At 47.2% G+C, this 24,472-nt stretch overlaps 1 protein-coding gene across 4 annotated transcripts in view; it reads left to right on the forward strand.

Moving 5' to 3' along the window:
* Positions 1–24,472, forward strand: part of ETV1 (ETS variant 1) — a 96,571-nt gene that overhangs the window by 8,440 nt on the left and 63,659 nt on the right. For all 4 annotated transcript variants that reach the window (XM_027872206.1, XM_027872208.1, XM_027872207.1 and 1 more), the window contains one exon: positions 5,124–5,177. In XM_027872206.1, the coding sequence (XP_027728007.1) occupies positions 5,124–5,177 (54 nt within the window). The remainder of the gene's footprint in view (positions 1–5,123; positions 5,178–24,472) is intronic.

Raw genomic sequence — 24,472 nt, forward strand, 5'->3', positions numbered from 1 at the left:
GCTGGGGGGGGGAGGAATAATTGTTCTTGGATTTCATGATGGAGTTTACAGGGAAAAGTTTCTCCACCAGCCTGACATCTTCTAACCTACCTTGTACAGAGTCACATTGTTTCGTGTGTGCAGGATGCCACTTACCCACTGCTTAGGCAAACCTCCTGGCCACAGGGGCCTCTGGGAGTCTGGCCTCCTGGGTGCGACTGGCTCTGACCAGAAGGGGTTAAGCCTCTGGGTTTCCTCCTGCTCCCTTCTCTCAGACGGGCTCTCTCCTGGGCCGGCCTGGGCTCGGTGGGGAGACAAAAGCCGTAAGCCTGGGGTGTTTATACTGCCCAGAGTTCAAGTTTCCTGAGTGCAGCGCTCTGGCAGGGTGTGACAGGAGACGCTTGCGGCTGGCCCACATGGCTCAGCCTGGCCTGGCTGGGTTTTTGTGAATGGAGACCGGCCTCCAGCCCTGACTGCTTGTCTTGAGGAATGGTTGGGAGATCAGCTGTCTCATTCACTAGCAGAAAGAATGACTCATACATCTTCTGCCTTGTTTGGCTCCGGGTCATTGTTTCAGTGCTTGGAGCTGGTTTTAATTAAACATTAACCCCTTTGCTACTGCGCACTGGTGGGGCAGGGCCATGGGCTCTGAGGTTTGGGGATTGTGCCCCTTCCCCCCCCAAAAAAAAAGAAAAAATAAACAGCCCATGGGTTCCTATTTCTAAAAGAAAAAACCAGGCTCTTACTCTTTTTTGATAAACAGCTGATTGTGTAAGACACTTAAATGCCAGCTTTTTCTTAAGCACTAATTTCTATTCCATTTGGAAGTAGATAAATCATGCTTCACATAACTGTTGGTTTTTTCTTTTTTTCTTTTTGCAAGGGGACATTAATTAAAAAAAGCATTACTACAGAAACAGGGGTTTGTTGCTGCTTCTGTGGTTATGCAAATTCTAATTAATATTTCCGTGTGTTCTGCCTTCCTCTGCCCCCACATAGTGCTGAAAAGGGGGGGGAGGTGTTGGTTTTTGGTAATAATCATTGAGGTTGCAGCAAATAGCTGAGAGTGCAAATTCTGACCGTTTCAAGGAAGAGGTTCTGAGACTGGGTGGCTGCTTGTCTCTTAATGTGGAAGGTACTGATAGAGTTTTCGGGCTATTGCCAATAAAATCCACAGGCTCCATCTCCTTGAAAGCCTTTTATTGGCCTTTTGGTCTGTCTTTTCCCCCTCCGCCTTCTCTTCCTCTTCTCCCCTTACTTAAGACATGAGGGGAAACATTTTCATCTTCCATGAGGTTATCGTGAGCATGTTTCCCATCGGCTGATAGCGAGGACCGTCGGGCGTCCATTCCCCGATGCTGCCCTGCCTGGGTCAGTTTCCAGGTCTTACTGGTCTCATTGGGCTTAGCCTAAGAAAGCTGCATTTTGGACCTGGCCAAAGAACGAAGTCTGGGACCTATTGGAGAATGGGAAGGAAGTTCGTGCTTTCTTGCCCTGAGACTTATCAGATTTTCCTTACTTGGATCCAAGTTATGTTTTTGGTTAACTGCTTCCTTCTAATCTCGTTCAGAACTGGAGACAGACGGGCAGGCAGACAGACGGACAGACAGACAGACACACACACACACACACACACACACACACACACACACATACACACAGAGCCCTTATCTATTTCAGGAGAGTGCTGGTTCCCTTGCTCTATTCACTTTCTTAAGGTTAGCTCCTGTGAAAATGTGAGTCATATGTTTTTTGTTAAGATTTCTGTAATGTGCTCAGGCGTAAGTGTGAGGCCTATTTATTTGGTATCTTCAAAAAAAGAGTTGGTACGCCACCATCAATTCTCCTTACTCCTTTTACAAACTGTGCGTAAGCAGCTATTATTTGAGGACTTGAATGGGAGGATAGAATTCAAGGCTTAGACTCGATTTTTCCCCCTGGGTCCCTAATTTCTGTCATTCTTTCACACACCTCTTCCCTGGCTCACGTGTACATGCCTGCCCCGTCCACCAGTACACCCACGCACCAACGTTCCCAATGCTTTGTGTGCAATATTGCAGATGTCACACAAAGGATGGTGAGGACCGGCCAGGAGATTCTTCTTGTTGGTGTATACCAACGCAGGCAGTCCCCCTTCTTAAACTATTACTCACTGGTCATTTCCAACTCTTCTTGTAGAGGGATGTTGCATGTTTACCAGGTTGCTGTAAATGCTGTCTGTTCTAAAGCAGGGCTGGGGGTGGAGCTCAGCAGATAACTTTCTTCACCCTTTTTTACTCCTCATCAGAGGTGGTCTGAGACTCAGGGGATGATGGAAAAAAATAAAGTTACCACTTGACTCTGCTTCATGAGGTGTTGCTATATTGTTATTAAAATAAACTTAATGTTTGGGGTGTGATTTTTTTAAAGCCCCATTCATAATTCATAAATCTAACTAACGGGGGAGAAAAGCAACACATTTTAAAATCAGGTGTTATTGATGTATTTTTTTAACATTACCATATTCCTCCTTTCTCCTCCCCCTCCCAGAGAGCCATCCCATATCACAAGTAATATTTTTTAAAGGCAGAAAAAGAAGAGGAAAAAAATCAGTAGAGTTGATCAATACATCGAAAAAGTCTGAAAATACATTCAATCGATGTACAAACCCTGTGGACCTCCCACCTCAGCGAAGCGCAGGCATCTTCCGTGACTCCTTTCCAGCCAGGCTTGTTCCTTACGATTTTACAGCATTGTGTTTGATTTGTTTTGGGGGCGCAAGGGGGCAGGGTTGTTGTTGCTGTTCACACTATTCTTGTTGTGGTATCTCTTGTTTTCTTGGTTCTACTTAACTTTGTTCTGGCTCAGTTCATGGAGACCTCTCCAGGTTTCCCTGTATTTGTCCCGTTGGCCATTTCTCCTAACTCAGTGATACAGTTGGCCACGTTTCTGTACCATGGAATGTTGAGCTGTTACTCGGTTGATGGGAGTCTGCCTGCTTTCTAGTTTTGAAATATTCTGAGGAGCTCGGAGGATGATGCTAAATTGGAATGACAGCCCTTACTGTCAAAGATAATTCAGGAGGAGATGACCTTGGCTTTGTTGGGTGTAGACATTCTCAAATTGGGCCATATCCCGTTGTTGGCGCAGAGGATGGAAAAACATAAACTCTCAGGACGAGCTGCTTAATTGGGCAGGGATACCGGTGGCCAATGGAGAAGTGCTCATGGGGTTAACTTTATGGGGGGGAGATGTCTTGGACAAATCTGAATCTGAGATGGTACGCCAGATTAATCATTAAGTGGATAGATGTGTTAGGAAGTGACAGGAGTCTCCAAGTAACCTTTCCTTTTCCTCTAAGCAGAGAGACTGTTGAGGATAGCAGATCCAGAGTTGGAAGGGACCTTCAAGGCCAGTCCTTGCATACTTCACTCTTGGGACTCCTCCAACTCTTCCCCATTAGACTTCCCACTTTGGAGATGGCGCCACCCTGAGGTCTGCCCTCGTGATTGTCCAGTCCCTAGACCAGACCACCGCTTTGTGATAATTTTACTCCTAACTAGTCTCATTCTTCTGGACTTGGCCACCTCTTTGCCAACAGCTCTGCCCCTTTCTGGGTACTCTTCCCAGGCCCCTGACCCTACTTTCCAGATCTCCATTATCTGTCATCTTTCCCCATTAGAATGGAAGCTCTTTGAGGGGTGGGGTTGGCCTGTTTGCTTGTATTTGCATCCTCAGCACTTAGCACAATGCCTAGTGCTTATAGCTTATAGCACAATGGTAAGTGCTTATAGCTTATAGCACAATGGTAAGTGCTTATTAAATGCTTTATCTATCCTCCATCTAGTCCAAACCCTTGGTTACATGGCTAGTAAGTTTTTGCTCTGAATTTGAACCCAGCTCTTCCTGGTTTCAAGTCCAGCTTGACAAACATGAAGAAATTGTGACAAGGTCTCATCATATTCCCATGGTCTGGCCATGGGAAAAAATCCATTTTCAGTAAGAGCCCAGTTAACCAAAAATCACTTGAACCAAGGCCTGGGGCCCAATTCTTAGGCCTAGGAGAGCAAAGCAAATTAGAAAGTTCGGTCGGCAAAGATCACTTAGGCTCTCCTCTCCGGGGTGTCTTCTGGAAAGCAGCAGTGGGGATGGAGTGGGGATGGAGGGGCCTTTAACTTCTTGACATGTTTGCAAGGACAAGATGGCCTGGGGTGTGCTGGGGGGAGTGATCATTGTTATTTAACCTTGAAACCAGATCTTGGTGGAGGCACAGCTGACCCAGAAGAGGTCTGGCCAGCGACTCCCTGAAAGGTCTGGGTGCATGTTGTTTTGTGAAACTTCTTGGCCCCAAGTGGGAGGTGGAGGCCGTAGGGAAACAAGTCTCCTCCCTTTGAGGGATTATAGCTTACTGTGGCTTTCTGTGGCAGTGCTGAAGCATGTCCAGGTCAGGGAGAACAATGGCTTAGATTTTGATGGATGTCTGGGAAGATTCAGGGCACAAAGCCAATAAGATTGTATTTGTAGAGTGCTCAGGACAGTGTCTGACATACAGTTGGTGCTATATGAAGTCTTAGTTATTATTTGTCATTATTACTATTATTGACAAATCATAATCCCCAGCGTTCCTCCTCCCCCTCCCCCCAGCACAGACAGAATTCGAACCCGGGCAGGCTGTCATCAGTATTTCTGTTAGAGCTTGGTGTGGTGTGGGCGGAAGAGACTTTGGTGAAAGAATGAAGTTGTTGGTGTCCTGTAGACAGAAGGGGCTTTTTATTTCACGCTGGAATCAACCTTTGAGCATCTGTGGGCCAGCAGCATCTGGGCGGTGGGCTGTACTCCTGACGGCTAGCTTTACCCAAGAGGCAGACTGCCCCACGGGTGGGATCCAAAGCCCTGGGGATGTATATCCACAGGGTGGGTGAGGGTGTGTCCCTCCTAGTTCTGAGCCTGGCCAGTGGTCTCTAGGATTCTGGGCTGGGCAAGGGTCCCCTCCTTGGGTCTAGACCCTCTCACACCTCCCCAGGGTGTCAGCACCAAGGCATCAGAAACTGCCCATAGCTGGCCTTCCCTGCCCTTCCCCCACCCCGCTGACCTTATTTCTCCATTATGCTTGGGTTGTTTGGCTCATTTTTTTTCTTTTCTTTTCTTTTTTTTTCTTTCTTCAGCTCAGGTACCTGACAATGATGAGCAGTTTGTCCCAGACTATCAGGCTGAAAGTTGTAAGTACAGTGTGACTCATCTCTTGGATGCTTCCTCCCCTCCCCTCTTTCTTTTTCTTCTCTCTTTCCTTTGCTTTTGTGGTCGGTCCCCATTTTCCTCCTGTTGACTCACACATTTTGCCAGGTCCTTCCTCACCCCTAGTCTGATGGTGATTTTGTTCGATGGGGTGCCACAGCAGAGGGCTGTGGGGATGAGGGGACCCCTGCCCTGCCTAGCAGTCAAGTTTGGCTGCTTGGTGAGCATCCTGCCTGCCCGGTGGGCATCTGCTTCTGCAAGTGATGGTACAGAAGGTCAGGTGGGTGCCCACACCCAGGCAGGTTGTCATGTACTCAGCAGAGCACCCAGTGAGGGGAAGAGAGGTCATAGCCGTGGCTCTAAGAAAGAGACAGAGTGTTGCACAACATGGGCAGGAGGTCTTTGGGGTCCTGTAATGTCAATGCCAGTATTCTATTAGAGTCACTAATGAACATCTATCCCTATTTCTGTTAATGAACTTAATGCCACCTGCTTCAGGGGCTTTGGTTTTTGTATGAATTTATCTGAGTCTCTTACACTCAGTCCCCAACTCAGGGACTCAGCAGCTGTTTGAAATTTCATTTTTGACCCCAAGCTCTGTGTTTGGTAGTTGACATGAGACAGCACGTGACCAGCCCCTGGCTGTCAGCTTTGTGCTCCTTTCCTGGGCCTGGCTCCTCCTCACCCAGTGGCTGGTTTCCTTTGCTAATATGGCGCCTGTCAGGGTCTCTTTCTCCTATTATAGAGTACCTGACCTAGAGTAAGGTATTATTTGAAAGCAGCAACAAACAGAGCACTAGTGCCGATAGATATCTTGTTTGGAAAAGAGATCACGGAAAGCCTTTTCTTTGTATATCAGAACTGGTCAGCTGGGCCACTACTGGGAGTTTCACAAGATGATGGGTACGTGGCACCCAGCTGTGCTAAGAACTTTTCAGTTACGCATCATATCCTGTGGCAAAGCCAAGGAGCATCGAATGTTAGCAAGAATGGTTCTTCCCTCCCCCGATTCCCCCCCCCCACTGTACCACTCAAGCCAGAATTCCGAGGATCATTGATTTATAGGATCACATGAGAAAATATTTGTGAAATGCTTTGTAAAACTTAAAGAGCTATAGAATGCAACTGTTACTGTTTGTTACTCAAGCTCGATAGACCTTAGAAACTTGCAGTTTTCAAATGGAGTGAATGGAATGAAGGCTCAGGGAGGTTAGGCATTCTAAGTGGCAGAGTCTGAGCATGAAGTCAGGTCTTCTGAGGGAATGAATTAAAAATCACTTACTAACCACATAGTATGTGCCAAGCATCATGCTAAGTTCTAGAAGTACAGAAAGGAAGCAAAGATAGTCCCTGCCCTCAGGGAGTTTGCATTCTAGTAGGAGAGTTGGTATTTTTGTTTGGAAAGTTACAAGATGGTGAATGGCCCCATAGAACGACTTTAAGTAGAGTTGATGTGATTATTATTCCAGAACTGAGGAGTTGGGGGAGGGGATATCTGACTATAAGCCCTGGCATCACATTGCCTATTGATAGCTTGGGAAGAGATTGGCACATTTGGTGTGCCCCTTGAACCCCCAGCCTCTCACCTTAGTGCTTTCGTGGGTACCTCAGCGAAAGACAAGAAAAGATGCTTGGAAGGGAGGAAGCTAAGCACAAATGGTACCCCCTTTCCAACTACCCAGGCATGGTCCCTTCCATGACCCAGCAGGAGGGATGGGGGAGGCTTCCTGCTCTGTCCAAGGGATCTAAGAGCTCCCCTTTGCAAGTCGGCACAGGTCTGTGACTTTCCCAAGGAAATCACACTCTTTCCCTCCATTATGCTGATGAAGAAATGGGGAAGTGAGCCAACTTGTCTTTTGTGTAGCCAATGGTAAGGGACTCTTCTAGCCTGCTTCGGTGGCCCTGGTTCGTGGTGTACCTCATCATCATTGGGGATCACGAGAGTGAAGGAGAGGTTACAAATGTCACCTCCATTTTACAGATGGATAAACTGAGGCTTGGAGTTCAGTGACTCACCTAGGGTTACTCAGTTAGCAAGCAGCTGAAGCAAGATTGGAATCCAGATCTTCCTGAGCTGAGTCCAGTGCTCTCCCCACCACATTTTTGCTGCATCTTAGCTCTAATGAGTCAGTCCTTTATGTTGCCTTACATTCTGTTTGCTTCGTTTATTGTAACGCCATCCCATGCGGGCTAGGGCCTGGACTTGGGGGAAGTCCTACCTGAGGAAACGCCTTCCTAGCTCCCATCCACCACCCTTCTATCACGTCCAGTCCTAGAGAAGTGCCTGGAAGGCCCTCAGAGGGCACGGGACTTGCTCGGGGCCACACAGCCAGTGTGCGTCAGAGAGCAGGACCTGAATTCAGAACTCTCAGCTCCGAGGCTGATCTCTACCCACTGTGCCTGATTAGTGAAGCCTGGGGCTTAGTCCCAGTTGCCAGGCAAGGTAGAGCTACTTTTCAGTTTTTCTTTTTTCACAACAAAACATATTTAAAATATTTTTAGAGTCTTCCTTTTTGACTTGGAAAATATTTCATGTTTACACCTTAAAGCAGTAGCCATATGTTTGGTTATGTTTTGGGAAAAAACAAATCCTTCATCTAGCCAGAGCAGTTTTCTGAGCAGAACGCTGAACCTGGAGTCAGAAAGACCTGGGTTCAAATCCAGCCTTGGACACGTACTAGTTGTGCGATCCCAGGTAAGTTATTGTCACCGCTCTCTGCCTCAGTTTCCCCATCTGTAAAATGGGCATTAAAAACAACCTCTCCCAGGGTGGTTATGATGACGCAGCATTTGTAAAGTGCTTTGCAAACCTTCAAGGATTGTCTAAATGTTGTCGTTGTTGTTACTACTGCTGCTGAAATTGCTCAGACTCAGAGGCTCGACCTAACTGTCCAGCATCCTCGGTGGGGGTCTCTGAGGTCCCTTAGTTGCTTACAGAAGGAATCCGGAAGCTCCTTGAGGGCCGCTGTGGGGGAAGAGCCTGACACATGGTGGGCACTTAGGTGGTTGTCATTTCATCGCATTAATAGCTTTTCACTGTAAAAAAGAAAAGTCTGTAAGGAGAGGGAAAAGGAATCGGGATTCTTTAACCTAGAGAAAAGAAGCCGAAAGGGGTGATTCAGGTCTGCAGTTTGGGGGGACTGGCCATTCTTGGTGACTCGTGAACGCAGAGAAGATACAGCTTGCCTGAAACTAGGAAGGCGGGTTCAGTTTATGTGCAGAAAGGTAATTTCCTCATAGTTGAGATTAGACAGTTTGAGAAGCAGCCGGGCTGTTTGTCCAGTGGTTTTCAAAATGGTGCAGCTGCTGATGGGGGAAAGGCAGTGTGGTTCAGTGAGCAGGGCTGGGTGTCTGCAACCCTGGGGTCCGAGCCCAGTTCTGCTGATGAAGTCCTGGGCCTGCCGCTGGCCTCTGTGGCCCTCAGTCTCCTCTTCTGTAACATGGTGGGGGTGGTGCACTTGGCTTGCTCTGGTTCTATGAGCCTGTCCATGAAGGCAGAGAAATAGATTTTAGCCCTTCCACAAATCCTGTGGGAATATTTTAAGGGAAGCAGTGTCACACTTGTTGGGATCCTGGCTACGTCACTTTCTAGCTGTGTGACCTTGGGTTAGTCACATGATGATGATGATGGTGGTGACAGTATTACAGCTAGCATTTACATAGCACCTACTGTGTGCCAGGCACTGTGCTGAGTGCTTTATCATCATTATCTCATTAGATCCTCACAACAACCCTGAGAGGGCGGTGCTGTTATTATCTCCATTTTACAGATGAGGAAACTGAGGCAGGTAGTGGTGAAGTGACTTGTCCAGGTTCACATAACCGGTAAGTATCTGAGGCTGGATTTGAACTCAGGTCTTCCCGACTCTAGACCCAGCACTCTATCCACTGTGCCACCAGTTGCCTGAGCCTGAGACTCAGTTTCTTTACTTGTAAAATGGAGGTAATCATAGCACCTCTTTTTGGTGATTTGTTGTAAGAAACAAATGAGATCATGTGTTATATATGTATACATGTGTACACATACATGCATGTATGCATGCATACTTGCAGGCATATATTTGAGGGGTGGGGAACAGGAGGTCCAGGCCTGTGATTTCATCAGTGAAGGCAGCCCTTGGTGCTGATACGTCTTTACCAATGTCGATCTGCAACCCCCTCACTACTTTCTGTCTTAGAAAATTGTCTTTGGGGCCTGTATGGTTCCTTGACTACTTCAGGGTCACTCAGCCAGAGGCAGGACTGGAACCTGAGACCTCCTCACCCCTATGGCCAGGCCTTCAGCGCACTGTTCTCTGCTCCCTCTCTTTGGACAATGCTGAAGTTCTGTATAACTGAGGACTAATATTCTTAGCGTCATCCTCGTCTTCATCCCCATTGATTTTTACTTAGCTCCTTTCCTATATAATGCTAAAACTTCTGGCCAAGTGAATCCCCCAAGGCCAAGGTCGTGGAATGTAGACTTGTTTCCAATACATGTGTTGATCGGCTGTTTGTGGAACAGAAGAGGACAGAAAGAGAGGGAACGGGGGAAGGGAGGTGCAGGCTCTCGGACAGACGGATGCACTTTCTGATTCTTCTCCCACATTCTGTGCACCCTTGGGTGTTATGGTTCATTGGAACAAGCTGGGAACAAGGGGTCTCTGCCACCCCCGGGTTGAGCCTCGCTCAGGGATGGGGTAGGCAGAACGTGCAGCAGCAGTAGTGAGGTGTGGATGGAGAGACCGTTCCAGAGGGGGAGCCATGAAAAAGGCCCCCAGAGCTGGAGAGGGCTGAGTGAGACTGGGGAATAGTCAGTGACTCAAAGGAGAGGAGGGAAGGGAGTCCAGAAAGGTCAGGCTGGAGCATCTTGCCAGGGAGCCTGGAATGCCATCCTGTGTCCCAGAAGACTTGAGCCCAAGCTCTTGAGTTTGCTGTGCACTAGGGAGCTCCTGGAGGTGGGAGAGCAGTCTGTGCTTTGGAGCTGTTCCTGAGGCTGTGATCTCATGTGGAAGACAATCAGACTGGAGGCAGGGGACAAAGAAGAGAAGATTTCAGCATCATGACTTAGTGTTAGCCCAGGAAGTAGATTGTAAGCCTCTTGAGGGGAGGGGGGCGTAATTGGGGTTATATTCTTAGTGTCTAAGACAGCAGCTGTTACATGGTAGATGCAACATCAGTGCTGGCTCAGTCGACCAAGTATTAATTAAGCATTTCTGATGGGCCAGGGAATGAGGATATTGAGATCAAAAAAGAGGGAGGCCTCTGCCCTCAGAGGTTGTATACCTGGATGCCAGGGAATGCGTTTCAGGATCATTTTGGGGAGGTGCCCTAGCAGCAGAGGGGAGAAGATGAACTGGCGTGATCATTGTGCTGATAGAATTGTCAGGACTTGACCTGTGATTGCCTGGCGTGGGGGGTGGCTGGGGGAGGGGGAAGCAAGAGAATAAGAGATTTCAACAGAGAAAGACTGGAGGTGAGAGAGGAGGGATGCTCCATGGAGTCAGGCCCTAGGAGAAATGGAGGGACGGATTCTAGAAAGTAGGTGTGCTAGCCCTGGAAAAGCAGATGACTCGAGGCAGAAAGGAGAGGGGAGGCAATGGGGGAAGACGGAGGAAGCTCTAGAGCTGTGGGGGACCGATACGGTCTCATAATAACAAAGGAAGTTGAGTCACCTGCTGAGAGACTCGGTGGGTGGTGGAGGTGGGGTTTGCCTTTCACACCTTAGTTAGCTTAGTTCGGTCTTTGGCTGTGCCAATGGCCGGTGGGCTCCAGGTCCTGGTGACCCTGCATTGGTGTGAGCTAATGTCACTGAGTGCGCCTTTCATCCCTCATGTCTACGCCGATCCCACCCGAGGAATAGCTGGGGCTGAGGGAGCCGATCCTCCCGGGAGAGGAGGGAGGCTTGGGCACGGTTTGGTTAGGGTCGGGCCAGGCCAATTTCAGCTTTTGCTTTGGTTTGTGGAACATTTAAGAAACCTCACATCCACAAGTATGTCGCTTGTTTCTGTCCTGGGTCTCCTCATGCTCAGCAAACAAGGAGAGAGCGAGGGGCTGGGTGGGCCAGGCCAGGGGCTGTGTGAGCTCCCTGCTCCCATTGGAACATTCCTCTCTCCAGCCCCTCACCCCACATGGTGCCTTCATGTCCTTATGCAGGAGAGGCAGTGTGGCTGTAAGAAGGTGGGCACACACATGCCCGTGGACACCCCTTTCTTTGTGGAGTCGGTGTGATGCTGTCGAGAGTCAGCAGAACCCTGGCAGATTGTGATTCCCAACCCTCAAAATGCATGAGGGGGCATTTGGTGGCCACCTTTGCTCTGTGATGGGAGCGGACGTGGGAGCCCAGCTGGGGTGGGGGCATCCCTTTCTTGGCCGCAGCTCAGGCTGTAATTCTTTCTAAGAATTAATTTTTATATAAATTGGCATTTTTTGGGGGTGTCAATGGAATCATTTCAAATGGGCCAGAGAAACTCACTTTCCTAGGGCTGAATCTATTCATCATGGATTTTTTTGCTTGAATACACATGCATGTGTATGTCACGTGTGTATACATATATATATACGCATACACATATACACATATGTATATATGTAATGTGTATGTATCTATATCTACACACACACACACGGTCTTTTGAAGAAACATTTGCAGGAGATGTGTGCATTCCTCTAGCAGGTGCTGACTATGCATGGCTGGGCAGGACCAGTACCCCCAATTACACATCTCTGAGGGCTACCAAGGGTTTCCCTAGGGCCTCACTCCTCTAACCCATGATGGCTTGTGAATCTGCTTCCTCCCACTCAAAGTTGAGATATTCTGGGTGCTGAGAAAGGACACTGGATTTGGATTGAAAGGCCCTGGGTCAGAGCCCACCTCTGCTCCTTACTCTATGTGGCCTTGGTAGACTTCCCGTTCCTCCTCTCTGAGATGAGGGGATTGCACCAGAAGCCCTCGGGGCTCCCTCCACACTCTAGAGCTAGGAGTCTGTGAAAGGACGCCTGCCTGGGTGTCCACGCTGCCCACACGCCCTGCGCCTCCTGCCTCAGTGGGGACCAATGCTCCACATATGGCGAGTGGGAAGACAGACGTCCCAGGACCAGCAGGCACCGAAGGACCTTTTGGCAGGTCTGCAATTGTTTGCTGACGGCTTGAATGAGTTCTCTCGGGATGTATTTCTGAAATAAAAATAAATGTCAGTGGGAAAACAGGATGCTTTTGTAAAAGTGTCTTTAACAGACAGCTTCGCAGGAATGCATCTATTCCATTAAGTGTGGCGCTGTCCCAAAGACTTCGTGAGGTTGGGCATGTCGTGACCTCCTTGGGCTCAGTTTCTTCACTGGGAAAATGAGGATGTTGGCCTAGGTGAGCCTGGTGGTCCGTCCCAGCCAGGAAATGCCATCAGTTCATTCGGTAGCAATTTATTAGTAATTAGCATCACGTAGCAGATAGAGAGCCAGCCTTGAGTCAGGAGGACTCAGGTTCAAATCCTGCCCCTGATTCCTGCTGGCAGAGGAGGCCCCCAGGCATCTCTTCAGGAGAGAATGGTGGCTGATCGACATTGGCAGACGATCTTTCCTCCCCAAGAATTCCTTAAACCAAAAAAAAAAAATAAAATAAAAAATCACAGATCCAGACAGATAATAATGCATATTTCTGTAGTGTTTCAAAGCCTGCTCAGAGTTTTATCAAAGGCCACGCTCCCATCCTTACCACAGCCATGCCGGGAGCACACGGCAAGCGTCCTTCTCCCTGTTTCACAGATGAGGGACGTGAGTCTCAGGGAGGTGAGTCGGCGATGCCTAAGGTCACACAGCTTTCAGATAGCTGAGGCAGGATTCAAACCCAGGGCTCTCCTGACCCCATGTCATAGCTCCCTCCTCCCTGCTCTCTGGCTGTCCGGCCAGCACTCATTTATTCAGCTCCTGTTCTGCATGAGGCACCTTCTAGGGGTACAAAGGCTCAATTAGCAGCCGCCCTGGCCCCCGAGAGGGCACGCCTGACCTTGCGGGAAACCGTGTTTTCTAATCTATCCTTGCTCAGCCCTGGCCCAGAGAGAGACAGGCTCCGAATTCACCCCACGAGGCCTTGAGGAATAAGGGGAGACGTTTCACGGCGAGTCCTCAAGTCACGGCCTTGGGTGGATGGAGCCAAGAGGGCCGGAGGAGCCCCTCTGCAGACGTGGGGTGGTGGTGCTCTCAGCGGGCTTCTGACTGACGTGACTGCTGTTTGTCGTCACTGTAGCTGTAGTTATTATTTCTCCCTTCTCATCTTCATACCCAGCGGAGCTCAGATAGAAACAGTCCTGGAACGTCAGTGCTCCACTCTTTCTACCTCTCACTGCCTCATGGGCGGCAGGCTGGTGTGTAGGTAAGATGGTTTTTTCACTGAATGAAAGTGCCGGAATGCTAGTGTTCTTTTTATTTTTTGCTATATCTTTCTTTTACAAGGAATACCGCTTACTTGAGACGTACAGTGTATGCCTCTTTCAGTCTGTTACTGAATTTTGACTAGATGAGAGTTCATGTTAGGCTTACTAGGTGGAAGAGGGTTTGTCACAGCTTTGGCTGGGATTGGTTTTGTCTTGTTTTGGTTTTAATTGTATTCTTTTCTACCATTGGCCACTTTCCTTTGAGAGTGGCTCAGCTAAATGTTAATGCAAGAGCTCAGCTGGGGGAGAATGCCTGCTTGCAAAATCCTATTTGCACAAGGTCGTCTGATAAAAGGATGATGAGAAAAATACTTTTCAGGATTTATTTTCATGTGATCGTTCCTTTTGAGTTTTTAATTTTCCTTTTTTTTAAATACTTGATTTAGCAAAGAAGTTTTTGTCACCACAGTAGAGGCTTCTTAAATTATGCAGGAGATGGGTTCCGTGAGTGCAGAGTCTGAGGCCAGGCGAAAGCCTTTCAAAGCCGGTCAAGAGATGGGTTAGATTCTTCAGATGACTTTCAGGTAGCTGGGATTGGCCCTTTGAAGACTGATGTAATGAGAGCAAAGTAAGAAAAACATCATAATGCTTGTGTTTAAATTGATTATTTGCAAAATTGGATTTTTTAAAAACCAGAAATAACAGCGAGGTCCATTTTCTTCTGTGTGGTGATTAAAAGGTGAATGCCTGATTACACTGTAGCTGGCTTGAGCCGTGCTGATTCTGCTTCTTTGGTTTTGGATCATTCATTAAAAATTCACTCCTGGATCTTTTCCAAGTCTGTCTGTCTTTCTTTCTTTCTTTCTTTCTTTCTTTCTTTCTTTCTTTCTTTCTTTCTTTCTTTCTTTCTTTCTTTCTTTCTTTCTTTCTTTCTTTCTTTCTTTCTTTCTTTCTCTTTCTTTCTTTCTTTCTTTTCTTTCCTTTTCTTTTCTTTTTCTTTCTTTCTCTTCCTTCCTTCCTTCCTTCCTTTCTTCTCTCCCTCTCTTTCTCTTTCTTTCTTTCTCCTCTCTTTCTCTTTTTCACTCTCTTTCTTTTTCTCTCTTTCTCTCTCTCCTTCCTTCCTTCCTTTCATCCTTTCTTTCCTTCCTTACCCCTTTTTTCATTTTCTTCCCTCTTTCCTTCCTACTCCTTCTGCTTCCTTTATCCCTCTATCTCTTTCTCTCATTCTTTCTCTCTGATTCTGTAGCCCTGTCTCTATGTCACTCTGGCTTTCTCTCTCTTTCTCTGTCTCAATAGCTGTACATAATCAGGCAAAACAAATCCCCACGTTGACCATATCTGATAAAAGCATATATCATTCTGCATTTTGAATCCATCACTTCTCTTGAAGAAAGTGGGTAGTATGCTTCCTCATCAGTCCTTAGGAATTATGGTTGGCATTTCACTCATGAAATTTCTTAACTCTTTCAAAGCTGTTTGTCTTTACAGCATTGTCATTGGATCAGTTATTCTACTGGTTCTACTCACTTTACTCTGTATCAGTTCATAGAAGTCTTCCTAAGTTTCTCTGAAATGATCCATTTTGTTATTTCCGTGTATTCTGCTGTTTGTTAGTTTCCAGTTTTTCAACACCACAAAAAGAGCGGCTATACATATTTTTGTATTTTGTGGGTCCTTTTCCTCCTTCTCTGACCTTGCTTGGCCCTCAGCCTCATAGACTGGCCATCACTGGCTCAAAGGGTATACACTATGTAGTGACGTTGGGGACAGAGTTTTAGACTCCTTTCTAAAATGGCAACACTGTGTTGCATCTCCACCCACAGCATGCCGGTGTCACAGTTTCAGTGTGGTCTTTCCAGACATGGTCATTTTACCTTTTGGTCGGCTTTGCTGATCTAGCAGGTGGGCTGTGGAACTTTAGAGTTGTTTCCATTAGCATTTCTCTAATTGTTAGTGATTTTGGAGCATTTTTGAAACATGTTTATCAAGAACTTGGATTTCTTCCTTTGAACACTTACTGTTTGCATTGCTTGGACCCTTTATCAGTTGGGATGCCCGAGGACAATCTGCCCAAGGGTGTTGACCACTGGCTTTTTGAGGAGATGAGTGACACTTTCTATCCACAACACAGAACCTCAGAGTTGGAAGGGGACTCCAAAATGGATTACTCCAAACTCTACCTGAAAAGGAAGGTGAAGGGAACAAACATTTATTAAGGGCCCACTATGTCCAGAAACTGTGCTAAGAGTACTTTATAATCCTGAAAGGTGGATGCTACTATTATACCCATTTTACAGATGAGGAAACAGGAAGAGGAATAGAAAAGGAATCTCTTCTATGCCATCCTTGACCAGCGGTCCTCATCTGGACGCTGAGGTGAGTCTTTCTTCCGGTAGCCACAGGAAGCCTTTCCTCCATGGCTAGCATAGTCTGCTGCAGATTCAGGAGGAGTGGGTGGTCACTGCTCTCATCATCTAACTTTAGAGGCTCCTGGGACCACAGATTTAGAGCTGGAACGGACCTGAGAGGCCATTGAGTTCATCCCCCTCATTTTACAGGTGAGCAGATTGCAGCCCGGAGAAGCTGTGACGTCCTTAGGGTTGCACAGCTAGTGAGGTGTCTGAGACAGGTCTTCCTGACTCCTTTGTCTAGTGCCCTACCCACGGTACTGTGCTGCCTCTCTTTACGGTGAGTCTAGGGTTCCTGTGAGGTGATGCACGTTGGGGCAGCCAGGCTCACCCATGCTTTCATTTTCCTTTTGGGCTCTTCTTTTCACAATAGAAGAAAACTGTTTGTGATCTTGGGGTTAAGGACAGGGCCCTTTCCTGGTTCTCCTGTAATTACTTTTTAGCCTTCATATCCCACAGTAATTTTTATGAATTTACTCATTAGCACATCAGCTCCCTGAAGTCTCTGTTACTTTTTATTTGAAGTAGAAATTAGGGTGTGGAGTAGTAAAGTCATCCTGGCCCATGTGTATCCTGGAGAAGAGAAGATTGGAAGGCTCCTCTTCTGGTGGTGGTCATGGTCATGGCCTTATCAGAGATGGTTTAGAAGAGGTTCCTGTTCGGGCTGGGCTATATGACCTCTGGGCTTGCCTGGTACAGACACCTGTAGTCACAGGCATCCCTTGAATCCAGGATGTAGGGACTTGGGCAAGTCAGACCCCTAACTGATATTTAACTCTAACCTTAACTAACATCAACGCATCAGATCCTTGACTCTCATCCATCAGACCCCTACTAAACTGATTTGGGGGTAGACTATCTCTCTCCTATCTGCCACAAAACAGGAAGCCTGAAGATGATGATTGACTGTCATTACCTGTTGAGAAATAATCCCTTGTCAGCTTAGAAAGCTACCTTGGCAGCATGGAAGAAGCCAGCTGCCTTTGGGGGCCTCTTGGGACCAGTCTTCCATAGTGACTTCAGTGAATGGGGCACACGATAGAAACCCTAGTCAAGATTTGTCCTCAGGAAATCTCAGAATACAACATAGAAGCTGATTGCTGTGTGGGTGGGATTGGCCCTAATTGGTCATTTCCACTAAGCCAGACCCATCCACTATGAATTTACATTTCCCTTCTTTCCAGGGAACATTTAGATCATTTGTCTGTGGACCTGCTCACCATCTTTGTGGCTCTTGGGGCAGGGCTGAAGTCTAGCAATATCCTTGGGAATGTGGATGGGGGCAGGTGGGGCGGGGGTGGGGCCCTTTAAATGGCCCAAAGAGTGAACACAAATAGTTTGGTGGTGACTGAGAAGAAGCTCTCTGGTCATGTCCCAGGGATCAGTGTTTGGTCCAAAGCTATTTACGTTTTTTTCCCTGTCTTTGTTACCATGTTTTTCAGGTTTGTAGTTCACCTTAGGTGGCATAGTTAGTATGCTAGATGGCATGAGGCAAAGGGAATCCCCCCAAAAGGTCCTCACAGATATGAATATTGGGCCATATTTCTAAGTAGACAATATTTAATAGCATTCCAATATTAGGGTTCCAAAGATTAACTTTACAAATGCAGAATGAGGTTAGAAAATGTGAAGCTGGCGTGAGGGTTTTTGTGGTTTTTCAGCTTAATATATCAACAATATAGTATGGTGGCCAAGAAGCCTAAAACGACTTTCGGTGGCCTTAAGAGAGATGGTGCCCACAATGAGGGAGCTGAAGGTTCCTGTTTTCCACCCTGGTCAGGCCACATCTGGAGTCTTCCATTTGGGGCATTACAGTTTAGAAGAGATATTGACAAGTTGGAAGGCATCCAGAAGAAGGCAGCCAGGATGGTGAAGGGCCTTGGGACCATGCCATGTGAGATCACTTGAAGGAACTGAGCTTATTTTGCCTGGGAAAAGATGAGAAACCTTAGGCATACAGGATAGCCTACATGAAGCCTTTAAAGGCACTCCTATACAGAAGAGGGATAAGAGATACACTGATTGGCCCTTACGTCTAGAACTAACATTAATGGAGGAAATGTCAAAGAGACATATTTAGGCTAGATGCAAGGAAATATTTCCCAGTGATTAGAACTCTCCAAAATGGCTTGCCTTGGAAGATGGTGGGTCTTCCCTTGCTGAACATCTTCATGGAGGGGATTTTTGGTCACATTTGGGAAGGACTGGTTGACTGCTGAGATCCCTGTGGTTCTAGTTCTTTGATCTAGCTTCTTGGGTCGTTCTTCTGATGACACTCATGTGCAATGGTATGGGCTCGTCAGTAACTCCACTGTGGTGCATTGGCCTTGTGGATGTGTGAAGGTTTGGAGCAACTTGTCTTTTCTTGGCATGCAGGACTAGAAAAGAAAAAGAAGACAAAGAGGGATGATTTTGGCTGGACCAGTACCGTCCACTCCCCTCCTTGCCTTTCCCCAGCACCCAAGTTTTTATACTGTCTGCTACTGGCTTGTATATGGCGGGTTCTTCTTAACGAAGGCTGCTGGGGGGATTCTTGGGAGCTTGTGGGGAGAGCAGAAAGCTAGATGGGATGAAGATTGGGCACTGCACAGCTGGACGGTAACTATTAAGTCAGCCACATTTCTATTTGTGAGGTTTTAGTTTGAGCTAGACAAGGCTGTGTATCCCCCAAGGCTCATTCTAAAGGGGATGCTTTCTGTGTGTACCTGTCTTCACTTATTTCTGAGCAGGGAATGAACGTCTGGGTTGAGTCACCTTTCTGATGTTCTGTGATCAGCTCATGCAGACTCAGGATAATAGCTTGACGGTTTGGGGTTTGATTTGAGTTTTGAAAACCCTTTTTCCCTCCTGCTCCTTTGGTATCCCCTGCCCACTTGCCCAGTATGATTCTGAATTGTAATCCCAATCTCTTCATTCAGGGGCATGAAGAAATACTGATACAGATCCTTCTTGTGGAATTGCCCCACCAATCATGAATCCTGTAACCACAGCCTGGCCCATTGGACCCACCTAGTAAGGTGCTGCGTGTAGACCCCTTGCTGAAACCACTGTGTATTATGTGGGCTGGGGTCCCTGAGGCAAGGTTCCAGATTGCCGCTTTCCCCTCGTCTTCTGGGTAACTTGACCCATTCCTTGACAGTTTTTTTCTCTCTCGAGTCCTCCCAGGCACTTGTGTTGTCCAGGCTGGTCTGGCACAATTCTTCTTCCTGAGAGCTCAGTTTTCATGGGCTGTGAAAAGGCAGATTAAAGGCTGGGCTGCCTCTCAGGCTCATCAACCAATCGATAGACTTTAGTTAGCCTATTTTGTGATAAAACCTGGTGATCAAAGGGAAAATGTTTGGACTGAAGCTTCTAAATGGTCATTTCAGCAGGCTGCTGTAGGATCAGATTTGAGATATTTTAAAAATTGCTCACGTCTAGATTTGTACTTACATTTATTTCCATAGGTACTGATAATAGACGTAGGCATACTATAGTCACAAGCAGGTCCATGTGGGCACACACACATACCCTTCTATTAGCCCACATGGATTTCTCTAGTTTTGAGAGAGTTAAGTTCTCATCAGAGGTAATTATCATAGTTATACCTGTACAGACGTATGTGGAAGAGTAGGGGGACTATCCCTAACCCTACAGGCAGGGAATCCTGAGTTTCTAGCTTGCTGTAATGAGGGCTGGACCATTGCCCTTAAGAACACAAATGCAAATATACCTAGATTCCATAAATCTAAATATTATCGACTAATGTCGTTAATGCCCTTAGATCACTTTAGTTTTCTAAGAAAATGTGGTTGACTTCTTCTCTTCCCTCAATTCTGTCCCTGCCTCTGCCCCTCCTCCCCACCCCTCCACCCTTCACCAAGTAGAATGTAAGCTCCTGGGGAACGGGGACTGTGCCATTTTAAAATGGCATCTCCTCAGTGCTGAGCCCAGTGGCGCTGGGCATGGAGAGGGCATCGTGAATGTCTATCAATGGTATAACTTTGTTTTAATAGATAATCCTACCATGAAAAGAATCAGAAAACAGTTTGAATTAATTTTCTTATATTAGTTTAAGTAGAAATATGTACAGTATGTCTAGAGATTAAATTTAGGGTTCTCGTACATTTTTGTAAAGCATGAAATATCAGTTTGGCTGAATTTCTTTTTCTTTTTTTAATTGCCCTGTGTTTTCATCAGTAAAGGAATTCTAGTGAGGAAGCCCTCCTACCAATGTCAATGGGCACATGCGCTGCAGCTTGTTGTCTTAGAGGGTTGGTAATATGCCTCTAATAATGAAAAATTAATGAAATTCATAGAATGTCATGTTTCTTTCTAGAAATATGTATATGTATATATATATGTATATATATGCATATGTATATATATGTATATGTCAGGGTATTTGTGAACAGGCATACAGATATACATACATATGTTTGGTTGACTCTGGACCTTTGATCTCTTTATTATATTGAATTCCTGATCTGAAAAGAGATGCAGAGTAACAACTTGCCTGCAATTTATAGTCTTACAGTGTGTCCTGTGAAACTGAATTCAGTGACTTGCCCACGGTCACACCACTGGTAGGTGTCAGAGGGGGGCCATACACTCTCTCATGATTAAATGTATGAATTAGGAAAAATGCGTTCATGTGACATGTACATGGATGTTGTGTCAGGAGAGAGTTGAGGCAACAAAACATTTACAGAAAAAAATAACACGGAGAGAAATTGTTAGAAAATGAGTTGGATTATTTTCCCTATCACATATAGGTCAATTAAAAACAAAGTTATTTCTAACATCATCACAGCGTTTGATGCTGTCCAGTGTTTTACGTGGATCTTCAGAGAGCAGCGAGAGGGAGGATGACCACTTGTGAGTCTATGAAGGTTCTCATCTCAAAGTCTCCATGGGAGCAGATGAGTAAGGACTCTTTTCCCATTGACCTGGAGTATCCAAACTCCTGACTGTTTGTGATTGCTCAGAAGCAATGTGAGATGCACAAGTTTAGAGACTTCTCCACTCCAAATGTTCACGTGGACCGTGTGGTAGCACCTTCCGAGCTGAGCTCGGATTGGTTTGATAAGCCACTGTGGGACATACTCTACCTTGACTCTGACATACTGATGTCATTTTGGTCCTCTTTGAGCATGAAGGACAAGGACAGCAGCCGTACTGTTTGCTTAACAAAATAATGCTCTGAGAGAAGCTTTTTAGAGGTTCAATTCTGGATGACATTTCTCTTGGGACTGGCGATTTATAACCAGGCCAGAAATCTTAGTTAATCCTCCCCTCTGATTCATCGAAGACCCTGGTGTTTGCCTCTCAGCCGGGGCTGCCTTAGCCATGATACACTTGCTTATGCTCTTAGCTTCGGAGATGCCACTGACAGTAATACTCAGAACCACATTCAACCCACTAAGCATTTATGACAAGCCTGTTGTGTGGCAGGGAGGGTGCTAGGCACTAGTGGTACCAAGACGGAAGCTAAATGAGCCTTGAATGCGAGTATCTTCTATTCTTGGGGAGGCTATGGTATGTGCACCCCTGAGTCAACACAAAATGTGTAAACTAAGTACAGAGAACATTTGGAAAGGCAGTAAAAGCCAGAAAGATCAGGAAAGGTCTTGAAGAGAAGGCACTTGAGTAGTCCTTTGAGTGGAGCTCTGGATTCCTAAAGTTGGAACTGAGGAGGGAGAGAATTCCAGCCATGGGTCACAGCCTGGGCAAAGGTATGAACCACATTGATTGGGGATGGGTCACATGATTGTTAAAAACCAAGCACAGGAAGGAGGTGGGGAGAAAGTGGGGAGAGAGAGAGAGAGAGGAGAAGAGAGCATTATACATAATACGTATACATAACACTATCTAGAGCCCCCAGTTGGTATGCTAGGTAGGTAGGAATAGGAAATTTAGAGTCAGAATTTGATGTCTGAGAGTATCAGGATACATCATTTGGGTTTCTACCCAAATTATCTGTGTTGGTGCATGTTCAGATTTGCTGTGAGAGAAATACGTTAATTTAGAAATTAAGTTGCAAATTTTACAATAAACAGGGATACCAATTATACTGTTCATCCATCCTGAAAGATAATTTGACTTAGAACAGCAGGCATAAGGAGAGTACTAATTTTATGATCATCTCTATTTCAGTAATGTCTATAAAGACAAGGGAGTGCTGCAGAAACTTGAGGTATTCCGCCATCTTGCTCCCACCCTCTGGCGGCCATTCCCAAGCCTCGTTTTTCAAGGCTTCGCTCTGGAGTCTCTTCTTTTTCCCAGAAGGCCCCGGCTCCAAGCGCTCTCTTCTCTGCCGAGTATTCCTGGGGTTTGGCCTCTTCTCTCTCAGCCCCCTCTCGCTCCCCAGCCTCCGCCTCCTCATGCTCATGTGGCATCCCCAACGGTCGTTCTTTGAGAGCCACGTGAGAGTTTTTCTCATTGTGTCTTCCCCACCAAGGCCAGTGCTTTGCATGGGTTCTTTCAAAAAGTACACAGTAAATGTCAGGCAAAGACCAGAACAAACCCGTCCCTGCCCTCAAGGGGCTTGCATTCTACTGTAACTGCACAGAGTAGGTGCTTACTAAATGGTTATTGAACTGAATTCTTTAATTCACCAAAGATTAGAACTCAGTATCAAGGGAGGCCTTGTGAGACAGCGTAAAGAGTCTATGTGGCTGCTGACGTGTCTTAGGGTGATATTTTAAGGCAGTGAAGTGTGATAGAAGGGGCGCTCGCCTTGGCGGGGCACCCGGGGCTCAATTCTGAACTTTCCCTTTAGTAGCTGTGTGACCTTGGCTAGATCTCTCCCCTTGCAGCCTCAGTCTCCTCATCTGCAGTGTGAGGGAGTAGAAGTCACTGATGCAGATAACGTCGTACTTGGAGTCAGGGACCAGGATCAATGCTCAAGGAGCTCGAGCAACTCTCTTCCCTCGCCTCTTTGAGCCTCAGTTTCTTCATCTGTAAAATGGGGAATTTGGATCACCTGACCTCTGAGGTCACCTAAGGTACTTAAATCTACAATCCTGTTATCCCTAGTGACTGTGACCGTCCCCAGCATGGGTGCTCTTACCCAAGGTTCCTTCCGGCCTGGTCTTGGGGCGGCCTGTGCACCTTGCTGGGGGCCCTAGCATCCATGTGCAGGGCTTTATTTCAACACGCATTCGTGAGTGTGAGGTATGGCGAGACCCCGAGGCATGGGCACATACTGCTGAGGTAGGCCAGGAGAAAGCCCTCCAGGCCATCCTGTGGTTCTCAAGGGCCGTTCGCATCTACCTTGGCGTTATTCAGTTGGTGACGAAGGACCCTTGGGACGGGTCAGGCGCTGACCTCCGCCCTAGGGGACGCAGAGAATGCATCAAGGCTTGGTCTTTGCACTGGTGAAGCTCAACGTCTGGACCGCCCTCGTCTTCCTCTCTGTATTTTTCCTTGGGGGTCACCCCATTTTGTGTGTTTGTCATTCTCATTTCCACCTTTGCTGCATTTCTAAAACTGTCTCTCGAACCCAATCTCCCTGCGCCTGTGCTTCCAGACAGCCATCCTACCAGCGTCACAAGCCAATGCCACCCTCAGGAAGATCTGAGTTGGAGACCTGCCTGAGACACCGACTGGGTGACCTGGGCATGTTACTCACCTGTAAAATGGGCGTAAGACAGACTTTCTCATAAGGTTGTTGTGAGGACGGATTCAGTCAGTCAGCAGTGAGCCAGGCTTGAGTCTCAAACGACATCGTAGCACGTCAGTCTGTCTTTCCCCAGCTTCTCCAGTTCTGAACTTTCCTAGTGCCGTTGATGACATTACTGCCCCCGCCTCTTGAACGCAGAGAGAATCCCCAATTTCTGGCCCTTTGTTCCCTCTCTCCCTAAGAGTCCCCGAGTCCTCGTGATTCTGTCTCTCGTACAGCCCATCGGTGACTCCTTTCTTCATTCACGTGGTCAGCCCTCTGGGTGAGAAGGGGCACTCTCCCCTCCCACCCAGAGCTCTTAACTGGTCCCCTAACTCCAGCCCAGTTCCCTTTTCCAATTCTTCCTTCACACGGCTGCCCCGATTCTTGAAGAACGTTTCTCCCCTGCCTACAAGCCCCTGCTCCAGTCCAGGGCCCATCCTCTCTCTGCCTCCAGCCTCATTGCCTGTTTGTCCCTCCTCACTTCTCATGAGCCGATTCCTCTTCTGCCCTCTTGGGCAGCGGTGTCCCTGCAGGCTGTCTCCTGTGCCCAGAGACTCTTTCCTGTCTTCCCCATTACAGTGCTTTTCTTCTTTGAGCGTCTCCCTGACCTCTCCTCCTGGTGTGGTCTCCTGATCCTCGGCCCTCGCTCTGCCTTTCTCCCTGCCCCTTGTGGCACTGCAGCGTTGTTTTTATGCCAGGCCCGTGAGCTCATGGGTGTAGGAGATCTTGGTGAGGAGCGTCCTCTGCCACTCCATATTGGCCCCTTCTCCACAACGACGGCGTGGCATCCCTTGCCACGCCCTCATCGACTCTGGAAGATGTTGTAGAGATGTGTTTGGGGGACAGTGCACGGGGAGCACGGGGGCCTCCTCAGGAGC

The sequence above is a fragment of the Vombatus ursinus genome, unplaced genomic scaffold, assembly GCF_900497805.2.
Source record: "Vombatus ursinus unplaced genomic scaffold, bare-nosed wombat genome assembly UNPS02014799.1, whole genome shotgun sequence".
Lineage (NCBI taxonomy): Eukaryota > Metazoa > Chordata > Mammalia > Diprotodontia > Vombatidae > Vombatus > Vombatus ursinus.